This window comes from Anabrus simplex, chromosome 5 (assembly GCF_040414725.1).
Source record: "Anabrus simplex isolate iqAnaSimp1 chromosome 5, ASM4041472v1, whole genome shotgun sequence".
Taxonomy (NCBI): Eukaryota; Metazoa; Arthropoda; class Insecta; order Orthoptera; family Tettigoniidae; genus Anabrus; species Anabrus simplex.
In genome coordinates, this window is record NC_090269.1 from 352,142,936 (window position 1) to 352,160,187 (window position 17,252).

General features: G+C 37.6%; 1 protein-coding gene across 1 annotated transcript in view; it reads right to left on the reverse strand.

Moving 5' to 3' along the window:
* The window catches only part of LOC136874533 (receptor-type tyrosine-protein phosphatase kappa), a 251,010-nt gene that overhangs the window by 77,875 nt on the left and 155,883 nt on the right, over positions 1–17,252 (reverse strand). The window contains exon 18 of the mRNA XM_068227831.1: positions 8,043–8,178. Within this exon, the coding sequence (XP_068083932.1) occupies positions 8,043–8,178 (136 nt within the window). The remainder of the gene's footprint in view (positions 1–8,042; positions 8,179–17,252) is intronic.

Genomic DNA, 17,252 nt, shown 5'->3' on the forward strand with positions numbered 1-17,252 from the left:
ACCCCCAGAGGCCCGGGTTCGATTCCCAGCTCTGCCATGAAATTTGAAAAGTGGTACAAGGGCTGGAACGGGGTCCACTCGGCCTCGGGAAGCCAACTGAGTAGAGGTGGGTTCGATTCCCACCTTAGCCATCCTGGAAGTGGTTTTCCGTGGTTTCCCCACTTCTCCTCCAGGCAAATGCCGGGATGGTACCTAACTTAAGGCCACAGCCGCTTCCTTCCCTCTTCCTTGTCTATCCCTTCCTATCTTCCCATCCCCCCGCAAGGCCCCTGTTCAGCATAGCAGGTGAGGCCGCCTAGGCAAGGTACTGGTCATCCTCCCCAGTTGTATCCACCAACCAAGAGTCTGAAGCTCCAGGACACTGCCCTTGAGGCGGCAGAGGTGGGATCCCTCGCCGAGTCTGAGGGAAAAACCAACCCTGGAGGGTAAACAGATAAAGAAGGAGAAGAATAAGAAGAAAATGTTGCACTATGCAGTGTACGATTAAATACTGAGTCATCCATTAATTTTATCATCAGTTAACCATCAGTTCTATGTCAAAAGTAAACTCTGTACATTATTCTATATTCTGAGTTTGTGAGACTAGTCATCGTATACAAGGGAAATTATTTTTAGTCACATTTTTGCTCAAATACATCCACTCCTTAATTAGCTTGTAAAGTCTACTTTTGAGAATATCAGTCTCCCAAGTTTAATACTGCCAATTATTCTACATTATATGGTCCAGAACTGGCCAAGCTACTATCAATTGTTTAATCCTTGTATTGCCATGCTCTCATGCTGAGAATAAGAATGTCAGGCTGATTAGTAGCAGTTTGCAAATCCCTATTTAAAGTGGCACACAAGTTACTATTTTGAATATTTTGACTTTAAACTTGCAGAAAATGTTGAGGATGGTATGTACTTACTACCAACAATGATTATAAAACCATTCAGTTTTAAAATATATTTTAAAAAATTTTTGAACACTCTGAAAACAAAAATGATCAAATTTCAAAAATAGCAACAAAAAGAATTCAAAATTAAAATTACAGATAAAATGTGATAATATCTCTGCAATGTAGCCATCCAAGTGATATAAACATAGAAAATTTGAAAGTATACGTTTGGTAGTACAGTAGGCAATTACTGTTACATAACTGCCAATAGTCACATGACCAGAGAGACACATGATCCCTTGAGGCTTAAGATAAGGAAGCTCCTAGAAGAATCCCGAAGGTTGATGAAAAAGGGGCCCAGAATGATCTGGAAATGGAACCTAAATAAATATAAGAAGAAGGTGCACTCAGTTGAGCATCTTAGTCCTTACTGTAGTGTGTGATTGACTTCGTTCTTTTTGTGCACTTTAGTATGTGGTATGTGTCACAATTTTTGCCGCACAGCACACACACGCAATCTACGTCTGGTTTGTGAAATCGCTTGTTAATACACAGCTTGTAGTGAAAGCCGTGTACTGAAAGTCTGGCTATCACATGTCTTTGCTTTTGGTTTGGTTTACCGGTGTAACGTGGTGCTTGAGGTCCGTTTTGAATCAAAATCCTTCTAGAATTACATTTGACCATCTGAAAACATCGGTTCTCATGAACTCGCACCCCTTAACCTACGGCCTCAGTCCATTCACATGTTTGAATATACTACTGATTAATAGGTTTAAAAACCATTTTATACCCTGATAGTCAAGCTATTTCAGTAAGATTTAAGCAAGATACAAGCCATGAAAGCCTTTTACTTGATTCTAAAAAATCCGACCAGTTTATGATGGCTTTCCGATTATAATCCATTGAGGAACTATCTTTAACAAACATCGGACAATAAATGCTCTTCTCTCTTATACTATATAGTAATACTTTAAAAAATTTAGCTAATAATGTATATATGCTGAAATCTCTCATGATAGAACGTTCAAAAAGATTTTATATATTGCTGCAAGGTCAATACTCTAATTTTAATCAGCTGTGTAGATAGTCTAGACAGAAGATTTTACAAAAACTTGTTGGCTACTATAACTCTATACACAATCATAGCATTTAACATCACCAGGTGATAGAAAAGCACAGAGCTGTACATAGATCAATTTTACCTTTTGTTTAGAACTTTATTATGATGTATATATGAGAGTTTTATGCAGTCAAATGTTTTATATTGTGATGCAATTATAAATTGCTAGACTTTTAGAAGGTTTATTTGTATATATACATATGTAATTTACTCAATGTCCTTGTTTGCTAAACCTAGGCTGATGATGGCATAAAATAAATGCCAAAACTGGTACCTAAAAATTATTAATAAAATGTGACATTTTAATTTATATCACATTTTAAGTTGTATTGAACAGGTGGAGAATCCTACCCTTTATTTTTGAATGTATATGCCAATAGTAGTGATGATAATGAACCACAGACTTCATTAAAAATATGTATGGTTGTGATGAATTTGACACAATGCCTTTTGTGGAGAGTGACTTGTGCAATGATGATAAGAATTATTGAGCTGTGACTAGTCCATGTATTCGACCATACAGTTACTATTTTCGGGTGTGGTTAGAAGCTGGGCATAACACTAGATTCCAATATTCATGGTTAAATAGTTTCTCTTAGCTTCATTATAGTGAAAAGGTTTAATGTAATTACTGTATACTGTTTGGTCCAAAGGTCAGGGGTTCATAGTAGGGTCCAATTACAATCTCTAGTAGGTTAACTAAGCCTCTAATGAAATAAAAATATTTGAAAGCACTTAAAATATTCAGAGAACATTCCGAGAACAGCCTTTAAGAACAGCCCTCCTTAAATGTAATAATTTTAATCAAGAGCATAAAGGGAAAAATAGAATGTTGAAGTTTGAAATGAATACAACAATTCATGAATATCTTAGAAAAATGGTCCTGATTGTAAAGACCATTATTTTGTGTGATTACAAGAACTTTCTACTTTGAATCACAGAAATGAGAGCATCATTGATTTGGAGCATAAATTTGAAGGTGAAAATAAATTTTGAGGGACTTCTTAAATTTTATGTTGACCCAGAAGATAGAAAATTTGTGTTGTCATCTTGTGAATAGATGTAAAAATTCTAATCTAGAAAGGAAGAGAACACAAAATGATTTGATAAATATTGTTGTGCTACCATAACTGAAAATAACTTTACAGGTGATAGATATTAAGAAAGGGAAATATTCTTTGACTCTACATGATGAACATGCAGACAGTTCTCAAATGAGCAATTAAGATTATTCATGCATTTTGTTCACCTACAAACAGGTTGCATGTGGGAGGAATTTTGAAGATTTGTTGTGATGCACAATTTAAGTGGTGAAGAATTACATAACTTAAGTACTGAATGAATTCTGAGAGGAATAGTCATTTTGAACCTTCACGACATATAAGCCCAAATTTTAGCAGTTCAACTTCTCAAATTCTATAATGCAATTTGCAGTGTACTGCCTGCATCTATCCCTTTCTAAAGCTTGTTCTCTGACTTTCATTACACAAGCTCTAGATACAATCGACAAAACTGTGAATTTTGTTAGGGTCTAATAACTGGCTCTCACTTAAGAAAGAATAAGTTGGTGAATTGTGCTCTCAGCTTAAAACTTTGTTATGTAAAACTGGGTCGACTGAGCATTATGACACTCTTTTAAAATTTAAGGAGACTTTTCTTGCAAATGTTTTATTCATAGAAGAGAAAGGATCTTATAGTAAAAATGCCTACATCTTACCAACTCTACCCTATGGTTCAAGTTCATATTTTCACTAGTTACTATTCTGAAATATTCGGACTGACTGTATCTCTTTCCCAACAAGTACAAAATCCAACTGTTGATCTATTTCATTGTTATGGAATGACTGAAGGAAGGATATCTTTGAATAATATTGTGAAAATGAAACCAATTATTCTATTTTGTGAAAACACTAACCCAATTGCTAAGAATGTTGATTTTGAAGTTAGCGTGCCTTGAATAACAACCAGCAAGTATGTTGAAGTAATGTTCTCACAACTTCTCAAGGATAATATTATCATATTAATGATAATCTCTCGATCTTGGAATATCCTTAGATTTCTACATGATAAACATAACCACATCCTTAAACTCCAGTCCCTGACATCTGGCCTTCAAAATTACTTAAATTCCAATAAGGATGCTGTAGTAAAAGCTGCAAGTATTTACAAGTCAACTTGCCAGGCTGTGTTACAGAGCAATGAGGGGAATTAAAGAGTCTGAATCTGAAACCGAACTGGGCAATGAAAACGATAACGATCTAAATTGAGATATTGGAAAAACTGTAAACAGAGATAAAAACCCCAATATCTGCATACAATTTTTCAAAAAATTCTCATTCTTATCAAACATCACAGAAAATAATCCTGATGAAATTCACAAATCAGCTGACAAACTGCAATAAATTTACCCATGTGATATTGAAGAACCATATGGAACAAAATTTATCCATCTGAAATCCTTGTCTTAGAAGAAGGAAAAAAAAAAAAAACCTCCAGTACTTATATCTGAATGTGTACATAACTTGGAAAATCTACTTATCTATTCTTGCTACTAACTGTTCAGCTGATACTGTAGTTACTTCTCAGCGCTTGTGAGGGTTAAAAATTATTTACGTTCATCTCAAACTCAAAAATGCTTGGTGCACCTTGCAGTACTTGTTGAAAGTGATTTAGTTCTAAAGTTAGACTATGAAAATGTTACAGACAAATTTTTGCTAACAAAAAAGCAAGACGTAAGCCACTATCCTGCTAATTAGGCCTGTATTTGTATTATTATTAACTGTGTAAAGTAGTTTTGTCAATAGTATAATGGTTGTTTACCTTATACTTGTAGAAATCACTGAAACAAATCAAATGATACCTCGCATGAGGTGCTACTATGGCCAAACTCCAGAGCCATGGTACATTAATTGCTAACTGTGCTCTTGCGTTACCTGATGACGTCAAACTGAGAAGACCCTCTTGTAGCCAGTTACAATGGTCCTTCACCTTTACAATGAATTGAACAGACTTGTCATATGTGTTGTCTAGAAATTGTATTGTTCAAAACTATCATGTTTTAGTAATGCTCATTGGCCCAACTATGATTCCAAAACTACGTATGTCAAAACATCTGGAAGAGGGTAATGAAATAAAACTGCATATGGTTTTTAGTGCCAAGAGTCTCCATGTGCAAAGAAGAGGGTAAATTTTACATTCAGACATAGCCATATGAAGTAGTGATTGCATCCGAGGCTCATATAAGTGTTGAAAGTGATTGTAGTCACTCTCCAACTGTCTTGCTAGGCCTAACGTTAGGGAAGATTTTCTGTCAGGTTTATCTCCCTTAGCCTTTAGCAGTCCTCTGCCCATAGCCATTGGTTCTCCCTTAGTTTGTCAGGTTTGGTAATGGCCGCCTGACCCTCAGTCAGGCAGTTGCAGGTAGTACAGTCTACTTCTTTTGCTAGTTGCTTTACGTCGCACCGACACAGATAGGTCTTATTGCGACGATGGGATAGGAAAGGCCTATGAGTGGGAAGGAAGCAGCCATGGCCTTAATTAAGGTACAGCCCCAGCATTTGTCTGGTGTGAGAATGGGAAACCACGGAAAACCATCTTCAGGGTTGCTGATAGTGGGGTTCGAACCTATCTCCCAAATACTGGCTGCACTTGAGCGACTGCAGCTATAGAGCTCGGTAGTATAGTCTGCTGTCGCATACGGTAGCAGAATATACCTTACCTGACTTCATACTTCACGAGATGGTGGATTTCAATACTTCATATCAATCTTAACCTATGGTATCGAAACCTGCACCCTCACTAAGGAGGACTGAGGTTCACAACTCAAAAACCAAATTTGGACAAGTTCAGAAATGACATGGTTAGAAAGGAAGATGGGATTGAGACACCATTTTTAGATTGGCTCAGCATGACCAGATTGAGGTGGTTTGGGCATGTAATAAGGATGGAGCCAACAAGGACAGCTTATGTAAACTTGGAGAGACATGTGGCAGGAAAACAGATGGTGGGAAGACCAAGAACCCACTGGATGAATATTGTAAAGATTGACATTCCAGATCAGCAAAAGACACTGGAGGATGTCATTAACAACAGAACATATCTCAATAAGACAGAGTGGAAGAGGCTCGCCAACAGTACCTGGAAAAATGGAACTATAAAATGATGATGATGACGTAGTAGCCATGTGGTCACCAACTCAAGTCATATCTGCTGAGTTGCTGTTGTTGTGTCATTTGCCCTGTAATTCCATACTTGTACTGGATGCATTCTGATGGCATTTGGGCTTGCCATAACTGATTTATGGAAATAAACACCTAGTCATGAAATAATTTTTAATCAGCTCAAATAATTAATCCAAAAGTGTGGAGTGATGTGCATGATACATCATGGAGCAGTCATCTGCTAGTGCGGAGTGACCTTCTACCCACATCACATGTTCTCCGAGAGATTCTCATTGGTGGGTGCTCTCTTCATCAATCCCTATTCTCCTAGAACTATTTCTTCTCAGGGGAAAGAGAGACCATCCACACTCATATGGGATCACTTCTTTGTTACATGTTTAATAGAATCCTGAATCCTTCATGTTTTTAGCAATGCTAGGGAAGGACATTACTGGGAGGGGTAGTTTTGGTGACTTTAACCCTTATGCTTTCAAGGTATCGATCTATCGGTAGCCACGGTTCCTGCGAAAACTGTCATGGTAACGATCGATCATTACTGACCTTTATTGTTATTATTTTGTTATTTACATATAAGCAGCATTTTGCATGAAATAAGAAGAGCACAGTTTTAGCTCACGTCATACTATGCGGAAACTGCCGACAATCCGTATTTATCAATATTCTTAGAGTTTAAAATATGTGCTCACTGGAGTTTGGTGTTTTTTACGTCATGGCTGGCGACAAACATGCAAAACATTTATTTTTTTTCTTGTTCATGATACTGATTATATAGTGAAATTAAGCATTATATTTAGTTTACTTAATAGTTCATTATTTAAATAAGTTTTCTTAGGTAATTAAGTGCATATTGATAGTGAAGTGTTAGATATAGTTGGATATAGTTCATTTAGGTTAGGCCTAGTTATTTATTGTATGCGACATGACGAAGGGAGTTCATTTAGCTGACAGTATCATGGAATATCTTGAAAATTATTCAAGTGATGATATTTCTTTGTCCGAATCAGAAAGTGTAAATGGCGATGATAATGATCCAGCATCTCCAGTAAGAAATGTGTATTCAATGCAAAAATAGCTGACATTTTTCAGCGATACATCACTTTTCACAATTTAATCTCTCTTTGCATTTAATAAACATTGAATATTGATATTTACCATGCAAGTAAACAATAATATAGCCTTTTTACCAACATGAATCACAATCTTGTGCAGTGAACACCATTTCTCAGACTTAAGTCAAAACTTTCAAAATCTGAAACTTTTAACTTTGTTTCTATATTATTATTTTTTCTTAATTGAACCATTCTAGTTTAGAGACACGACTCACCTGCAGTGATAATAAGAGATATATACTCTATAAGTTTCCAAACTTTCATGTTGATATCTTTATTGGTGTGCCTTTTATGTAATTTTAAAAGAAGTGTGTGCATAGTGGGGTAAATATGGCTGAGAGTTTTCATACATCCATCAGCTAAAAGCTTGAAAGTGAAAGGGTTTATCAAGGGATCTCGATGGCTGCTGAGAGTGGGACTCACATCCACCACCTTCTGAATGTAAGATTATAGTTATAAAATCTGTACCATGTAGCCAACATGGTTGAAGTGGAAAGTATAGGATAAGCAGAAAATCAAACACAAATAGAGAAAATGAGAATGCTGTGACTTGCCAATTTTTACTGGAAGTCAGCTGATGTTTTCATGCCTGGTATTTTGTTTTGCTTTGAAAATCTCTATGTGCAAAGCACTTTGGACAAGACTGTGTGACAAAGTTTTGGAATGAGTAGGGTGTGAGTTTTCCTTTTGGGATATAACAACTTTCTACAGCTACACTGCTAGATAGATAGCCTATAGATATTGTCTCACTTACTATGTTGTCCACTAAATTTAGGCGATGTTCCCGAATTTTCTGCAGAAAATATAATACATCCACAGCACCTTCTTCAGCAGCCATCCTCAGACTGATATCTGCTAGAATGACAGTGCCCGTTCTACCAACTCCTGCACTAAAACACAATACAGAAAAAAATAAGTAAATGAAAAACAAACAAACAAATAAAATCATGGAAGAAGACTGCCACAAGTCAAGAACAGTCCTTTTTTGGGAGAAACTGTCAGAGGTATGAATCAACGAGGAAAAATTATAAATACTACTGTATTTTAGGATAATGATACTTGTATATAATGGTCCCCTGATATTCAGCATTACAATGGCACAATGTGTTATGAACATATTGTAATTGAAGTTCAAAAATTTAAGTCATTCATGAAAAATTATGCAAAATTTGACTTGCTGCAGTTTGCTATTAAGTGGTCATGGAAATGCGAACACTTATGGCCATAGTGTTAATCAAAAGTTGAATTACATTTGTATTTCGACAAACTTTTCCACTGCCGGGCTGAGTGACTCAGACGGTTAAGGTGCTGGCCTTCTAACCCCAACTTGGCAGGTTCGATCCTGGCTCAGTCTGGTGGTATTTGAAGGTGCTCAAATACGACAGCCCCGTGTCGGTAGATTTACTGGCATGTAAAAGAACTTCTGCGGGACTAAATTCCAACACCTCGGCGTCTCCAAAGACCGTAAAAGTAGTTAGTGGGACGTAAAGCAAATAGCATTATTATTATTAACTTTTCCACAGCTCATTACCATGCTCTTGTACATGGAATAACATTTGAAAATACTGTACCTTTTATTGTATTTGTTACAGCTGCAATGCTATATTTTAATAAACATTGATTCTACAGCGATTATTTGGAAATAAAGAACTGACTTACACATTTAGTTTGCCTTCCTTCTTCTCTCTTGCCTATATCTCAATTTATCAGGGTCAACACTTAATGTAGATACAGCTCAGTTTTATGGCTGGATGCCCTTCCTGATGCTAACTCTTTGTGTATTCACTATTGCACATTTCTCTAATGATTGATAGTGTGGTGTGTTTTATGTATTAGGAAGAGCACAAACACTCAATCTTAGAACTAAAGAAACTAACCATACGCAGTTAAAATTCTCAGTCCAGGATTCGAACTTCGGGCCCTCTGAATCAAAGATCAGTATGCTGACCATTTGGCTAAGCAGCTGGACAATTAAAAGACCACCAAGTAAGTGGATCACGCAGCTGTCAGCTTGCGTTCAGGATATAGTGGGTTCAAACCCCACTGTTGGCAGCCCTGAAGATGGTTTTCTGTGGATTCCCATTTTCACACCGGACAAATGCTGGGACTATAGCTTAAACAAGGCCACAGTCATTTCCTTTCCACTCCTAGCCCCTTCCTATCCCATTATTGCCATAAGACCTATCTGTGTTGGTGTGACGTAAAGCAAATTGAAAAAATAATGAGAACTTTGAATGTTGAATATAATTATCAGTGTTTCAGACCAAAGAAAACTGCCATAACTGACATGTAGCAGTCTTAGTATTTGAGGTGCAACTCTCCCATGAGGTGAAAAAGTGGAACATAGGCTGTAGCAATATTAAAGGTACAATTTGGCTCATGGCATTATTCCAGGACACAGAATAAACATAAATCATTTGCACGTATGCAATAACTCAAAATCAAACTTTTTTGACATGTAGCAGTCTTCTTCAAGGGATGAAAAATACAGGCTAAAGAGAAAGCAAAATACATAAGAAAAGGGAGAGACAAGAAGAAAGCACCAAAAATGCAAGGGTGTATCTGGGATGATGTTACAGACTTTCAGGGATGATGGAGAATGGCAAATGGATCAATTTGAGGTAAGAAACTGTAGTTCAGAAACGTTCAAGTCAAAAGTTATCAAAGTTTTTAACATCAGTCCATTTTTAACAAACACCACGGTGTTGGAATTTTGTCCTGCAGTAGTTCTTTAATGTGCCGGAAGCCTACGACATGGGGTCGTCACCTTCAAACACCATTAAAAGCCACCAACCTCAGTCGGGTTTGAACCTGGTAATTTGGGATTAGTAGACCAATGCCATATCCACTAGACCACTGTGGCCGGCAATCAAAAGTTAAAGCAAAAATTAGTCTGATACCTCTGACTGTACTGTACTGTATACTACAAGTGGTAAAAGTACAATAGGGGAGACAATCTCTACAAGCAGAAGAGGCTAGGATAATAACTCAACGACTCCAATGCAGATGGCGTACTGTGTACTGACGTGATGGGTGTGTGATGCATGCCCTGTAGGCTTCAGTCTGTGTTTACAGGTTGAAGTCGTACATTGGTCCGCCCTATCGGAATGGAGTTGTACCCGGTTATGGAATTTGCAGATATGGTGTTCGTGTATGGGCAAGCAAATGGAAGCAGCAGAGAAGCCGAAGAGTTATACAGGACCAAACATCCACATAGGAGACATCTGGTTCACATCATGTTTCCACGACTGTTCCAACGATTAAGTGAAACAGCAATTGGTACCACAGTACAATGATCAAGGAGGATGAAGAATTACATGGACTCCCAACTTAGAAGATGCAGTGCTTGCATGGATGAAGCGCCTGCAATTAGCATTTCGTCTTAGGTCTGACCTAAGACGAAACACTGGTTAATAGAGCAAACGCCTGAAAACCCTTACATCTGATATGTTTTTGACATTTTGACATGCTCTATTGGTGAAAAATATCTAATTCCCTCCATTGGAATTTAGAATTTTCCATTTGCAATTAGCACTCGAGCAGTTGCACGTGAAATGAATGTTTTGCACATGACTGTGTGAAGAGTATTACGTGAAAAACACCTACACCTTTACTATCCATAGAATGTGCAGGCTTTGTGTTCTGCTGACTTTGCACCTCAAGTCGTCTTCAGCCAATAGGTCTTGCAGCGCCTTGTAGTCGATCCTCACTTTCCTACGTATGTGCTTTTCACAGATGAAGCCTGTTTCACCAGAGACAGAATGCTAAATAGTCACAATAGTCATGTTTGGGCCAATGAAAATCCCTATACTACAGTTGTGAAGAGCCATCAGCACAAACTTTCAGTTAGTGTGTGGGCAAGCATAGTCAATGATTATGTGTGCAGCAGTATACACAATGATGTTCAGAGATGCATTACTCTGGATCCTGAAACACATCCCACTTGCCGTTCGTCAATGGATATGGTTCCAGCATGATGGAGGCTACCTCACTTTGGACTGAGGATATGTGAATACCTAGATCAGATATTCCCTGCAAAGTGGATAGGAAGAGGAGGTACTGTTTCATGGCCAGCTCATTCACCTGATCTCACTCCACTTGATTTCTTCTTGTGAAGCCATATGTAAAGCCTTGTGTATGGAACACATGTCGAGACTGAAGAGGATCTCTTGGCAAGATGTTCAAATGACATCAGGGATATTCGAACGGGTATGACAGAACTTTGTGTGATGATGCCATGCCTGCACTGACGCAGAGGGACACCATTTTGAACATCTGTTGTAAATGGAGCAGCTTGTGGAACTTGTGAAGGTAAATGGATTTAAATGAGTAGAATTTTGCTTATTTTTTGACTCAATCGTTTCCGGAATATGGTCCCTTATCTCAAATTGATCCATTTGCCATCCACCCTCATCCCGTAAAGTTTGTAACATCATCATGGATACACTCTGTAGAAGAAGGAGAGCACAATACAAAATTACTACTGTAATAGAAATCAATATACAAGGGGTCCCAGGAGGAATGGTCAAAATTCAGGGATATAACAGTAACGATCATTTGAAGCAAAAAACTTAATATGGACATATGCTCTGTTCCAAATAGTTTCTGAGATAGAACACATTTAGTGTACATTTATTTTTGGGCACATATCCATATGAAGTCTTTTGCTTCAAATGATCATTCCTGTCATATCCCTGAATATTGACCATTCCTCCTGGGATATCCTATATATCTAAATCACAAATAAGAAAACAAAAGATGATAAGGATTAACAATGAATGATGAAGACTTACTAAGATGTAATAATGAGGTCATTATTATTTATTGTTAAAAAAGAATTAATTTCTTCTTTCTACTTCTAAAACAGTTTCCAGCCTTTGGCCAGATCTGTTGTTGTTTTAAGACTGCGTACCCTTGCTGATGTCAACAATCAGTGGAATCTAAAAGATTGTACTCCTAACCTGGAGAACAGACACCCTTGATGGTACATATCAAGCCATTCTTAGATATGCATGGAACAGGAATCTAACCATACGACAACATTTTATGAGTATTATTTGTGCACAAGGAGGTTCTGATAGAGTGGTTAGTGAATTGTAGTGGTAATACTGTTATGCTGCATGATTGGAATATATTTAGCAGTTGCTGTATGTCACTTGTCTGATGTAAATTGTCAGTACTGAAGTCTTCACATATTACCATATGCTCAAAAGTTGGTACAGTTGGTGTAGAATGTCTTCAAAGTCAGTCATATGTTCTACTCACAGGGGCCCGCAGGCAGCACCAATTAAGAGACTCACTGGAGAAATAATTGCCACTGCAAACATGAACTTGGATTGTGGCTCAGTAGAGTGGCAAGAGGTGTAAACTAACTTCCTGCTAATATTTTCTCTATAGTATAAAGTTACTCCTCCTCCTCCTATTAACTCCATCATGCCTGTATATATGATATCCACTCATCTCAATCATGATACTAGGAATGGACTTCCTCAACCAAGTTTCACTCACTCCAGCATTACGTATATTGATGTCTTAACAGAGAGCTCTAATCTCATAATGTGGGCTAGGGCATACGGTGAATTTGTATGAAGCAGGTAAAGAATAGGGCTGTCTCAAATACTTTCACTAGCATGCTACAATGCAACTTGATGATAGCGAAGGGTGCAAATATGGTGAGGGCAAGGAAAAGGAGGGAGCTGGCCACAATTTGCCAACAAATATGGAAAATTCAACTGTGGCCCAGATCAGGAAATGTTAGTTTTACATTCCTGTTCCTAAGAAGGGCAGTGCTGAAGAAGGTTCTAATTACCAATCACATTTATCTTGCATGCCAGCAAAGTCATGTTCAAAATACACCAAGATAGGCTTCAGTAAAACCTAAACCATGAAATGCCTGAAGAGCAAGTTGGTTTCTGTAGAGGAACTAGAGACCAAACAAATAATATTTTCTGTATGATGGATAGACAAGACAAGGAATTTAATCATGTGGACTACAACACACTGTAGCAAGCGCTACAGGAAACAGGAATTACATATCATTTAATTTGTCTTCTTAGGAACTTGCACATACCCCAAGAAGCTACAGTTAGAATGGAATGGTTTACGCTCAGGAAAGGAGTACAGCAAGACTGCATGGATAAATCATAAGTTGGAATTAAAACTACTGGGAGAAACATTAGATACGCAGATGACACCACTCTGATGACAGGAAGCGAAGAAGAACTACCAGTAAAGGATTTTGTGGTGAAGATGAAGGAAGCGAGTGCCAAGTTGGCCTAAAGCTCAACTTCAAGAAAAGTAAGTCATGGTGACTGAACCGATAATATTTTGGCAGACAGATGGAAAAATCTAGAGATAGTTTCAAAGAGTTCAGCAGATGATGAATGCAGCAATGAGATCAAAATATGCTTGCTCATGGGTTATGAATAACCTGGAGTGGGTTTCTGAAAGCAGAGTTATCACCATAAAAATGAAGATCCATTTGGTGAAAACGATGGTGTTCCAAATATTGTAACATATGGCTGCAACAGCTGGACGTTAAAGAAATTTGAACAATGAAGAATCGATGTATTCAGGCCGTGATGTTGGAGAATGCTACTAAGAGATAGATCGGTCAATCAATCAATCAATCAATCAATCAATCAATCAATCAATCAATCAATCAATCAATCAATCAATCAATCAATCAATCAATCAATCAATCAATCAATCAATCAATCAATCAATCAATCAATCAATCAATCAATCAATCAATCAATCAATCAATCAATCAATCAATCAATCAATCAATCAATCAATCAATCAATCAATCAATCAATCAATCAATCAATCAATCAATCAATCAATCAATCAATCAATCAATCAATCAATCAATCAATCAATCAATCAATCAATCAATCAATCAATCAATCAATCAATCATCTGTATTTAGTGCTGTCATCCATGTGGCAGGTTCCCTGGACTGCTAAGAGATCTAAGATGTCAATACTAAAAGAAATAAATCCAGATTGCTTCTTGGAAAGTAAAATAATTAAAACTTAGGTACCTTTGACATAAGGGGATATGACTTGCAGGAAAAGGCTGTGATACCCAGAAAGTTTGAAGTAAAAGGAAGGAGAAGAGAATGGCAAAGATTGAGATAGATGATGGTATCCAGAGAGCATGAAATCTGTATTTGGAGAGGCTGTGGGAAGTAGCGCTAGACCAATCAGAATGTCAAATATTAGTTCATGGGTTCATAAAGAGCCAGGAACGAATGAACAAGTATTACTCCCAAAAGGGGAACAGAAGAAGATTATTCGACTGAATCTTTAAATCGGTTTGATATAAACATACCTATCCCACCAATACCCCAACTTACGTTATACCATTATTGAATAAGTATGCAATAATTCATGATGCTCTAATTTCAATGATACACCAGCCAAAAATATTGAATCTGATAAAAGAGCCTTAACATAAGTTGATTTTAACTGCCTTGAGCAACTGAATACCTTGGATCAAGTACAGGTACATCAGTTGCTTGCATAAAAATACTTCAACATATTCAAAATGCTCACCATCCAGTACATAGAACAACATGGTCAATTATTATAATTAATTTTAACAGTGGGTAAGAAAAATTACGAGAATACATACTTTATTTCCATCTATCTCTGCTATTTGTTTTCATAATTTCTCCTTTTTTTCTTTTTCTTTTTCCTGAGAATTTCTGTCTTGTTATTATATTATGGAAATGAATGGTGATGAGAGTGCAGGGGCCATAAGAAGACAACAATATGGTCTTGCTCTAGGCTTACAAAGCAACTGTTGACATATAAGGCAACGTGTGCTATCACTTGATCTTCAAGAAGTTATGCTCAAACACCCCAAAATACACCACAATTAGTAAGGGTAACACAAACCAATGAGGAAATGTTACTGGCCCATAATGAGGTGGTGATGATGGTACAACTGGAGGGGTCTCTCTTGAAAAGGATGGTGGAGTACTGGAACCCAGACTGACGGGTACCAAATGTCAACTTTACTTGGCCAGGACACATGTGCTGGTATGAATTCTTGACATGTCATCACAGGACCAACAGATACCTGGCAGGACCAAGATTGGAACATCTGAACTGGTCAATTGTGGTGTACCAGCAGATAATGAGGACGCACAAGTGCCCAAAAGTAGTGAAGCAACCAACAAGATCCAGAGGGTGACATCTGTCACTGGAAAAAACCTCAATGCACATCACTCTGAGGAGCTTGAGAAGCTGATTACAAAGTTATGGGAAAACTATAATACCAGGAGCTGCCTGTGGAAAGACCAACAGTATATTCCATTGCATTAACACTGGCAACATGATCCCTAACCATCAACCACCTCATCAGAGGTTGAAAGGCAGGCAGGTGCAGTGAGCATCTGATCCATGACAGCTGGCTGAAGAAGGCTGGAATACCACTGCTCGGAGGAGAGGGCAGCTTGTGGACAATGATGTTGGACATATCCCGTGCGAATTTTGAGTCAGGACAGTCATCAGAATGGAAGGACATCGTCTAGTATAGTACAAGGCGTACTGAGCTCGGTGAAAGTCCCTAAGGTCAACAATAGTCTTTTGACACATATATGGAAGTCAGCTGATGGCAATAACAAGGCCACATAAGGCCATATTAACATTTCTAACTCTGAAGTACTTACTGTCGATTTAATACCATATAGGCAGCTAACCATATCTCTATAAAATCCCATATTAGAAATGTTCTCCCAATGACCAATATTTATTTTTGACAACTTCAGGAACTGTTTAACATTGCTCAAGACAAGAAGACTTGTCACCCTAGTGAAAACATAACCCTCAACTGGTATCATATGTCTGTGAGACCGCTGCAAAATTTCCAAGCCCAGCCCGTCTCCTTTCCTGAGCCTACTGCTTTCTTCCTTTGTGTACCTCTCAGTTGGAGTGTTGTTTCCTTGCAGTGAAAGTGATATACCGCTTACTTTGTTTGACCTTGAGTAAGTGTGTAGTAAAATTATCACATTGTCTCACAGACGTATGATACCAGTTTCGTGACTATTGTTTGTGAATCATGTTCTTCAATATTGAGTGATTATTGTGTTTTAATATATCTCTGTAGTTACTTACAGTGCATTATATTAATAGAGCCATGACCAGGCCTATCTCAGTGAGTTTTACGACCTAATGAACCAAACTTTGAAATAGACTTGGAGGACATGATTAATGAAGCGTTGGAAAACAGCCGTAGTATCCAAAAGTTTCAACAGATTTATTGAGAACTGTCAGCAGTGTTACTCTCCAGACTCTACTACGTGTGTTGATGAGATGTTGTCTATGTTGTGGACGACAGTGATAGTGATCCAGATTATGAGATGTAAGGTTGTGATGAAACTGATTCAGAGCAGGAAGTGGACGATAATGGACCAGTGGGTATGGATGATGGGAGGTGAGGACACAGAAACAGATGAAGGGGACATAAATACAGGACATTCAGATTGCCATGATAATTGCTATTTTTATGGTAAGGGAAATTGCTTCTGATCGGGAAAGACACAATCACGTAACAATGTAAGAACAAGAAAACATAACAGATTCCTGCGCTGTGACCAAGAACAAATGCCTTAGGGAGAAAACCACACGTTGAAGAAGTATGGGGTCTACTTTTTATTCAAGAAATTTTAGATGAGATTTTACAGTGGAAAAATAATAAAATTGCTAAAATATGAGCTAAATACTCTCAAAAAAGTTATCATTCATACAGGATATTGCTGTTCTTGAACTAAAAACATTCATAGAGTTATTAGTATTCACAGCAACATTAAAATATGGCAACGAATCAATAAATAAAGATTTCTCGGTGGATGGAACCGGACGTGATATTTTTTGCAACACTATGATTAAGAAAATGTTTTTGTTTCTCTTGGCATTTCTACAATTTGACAACACAGATGATAGGGAAGAAAGAA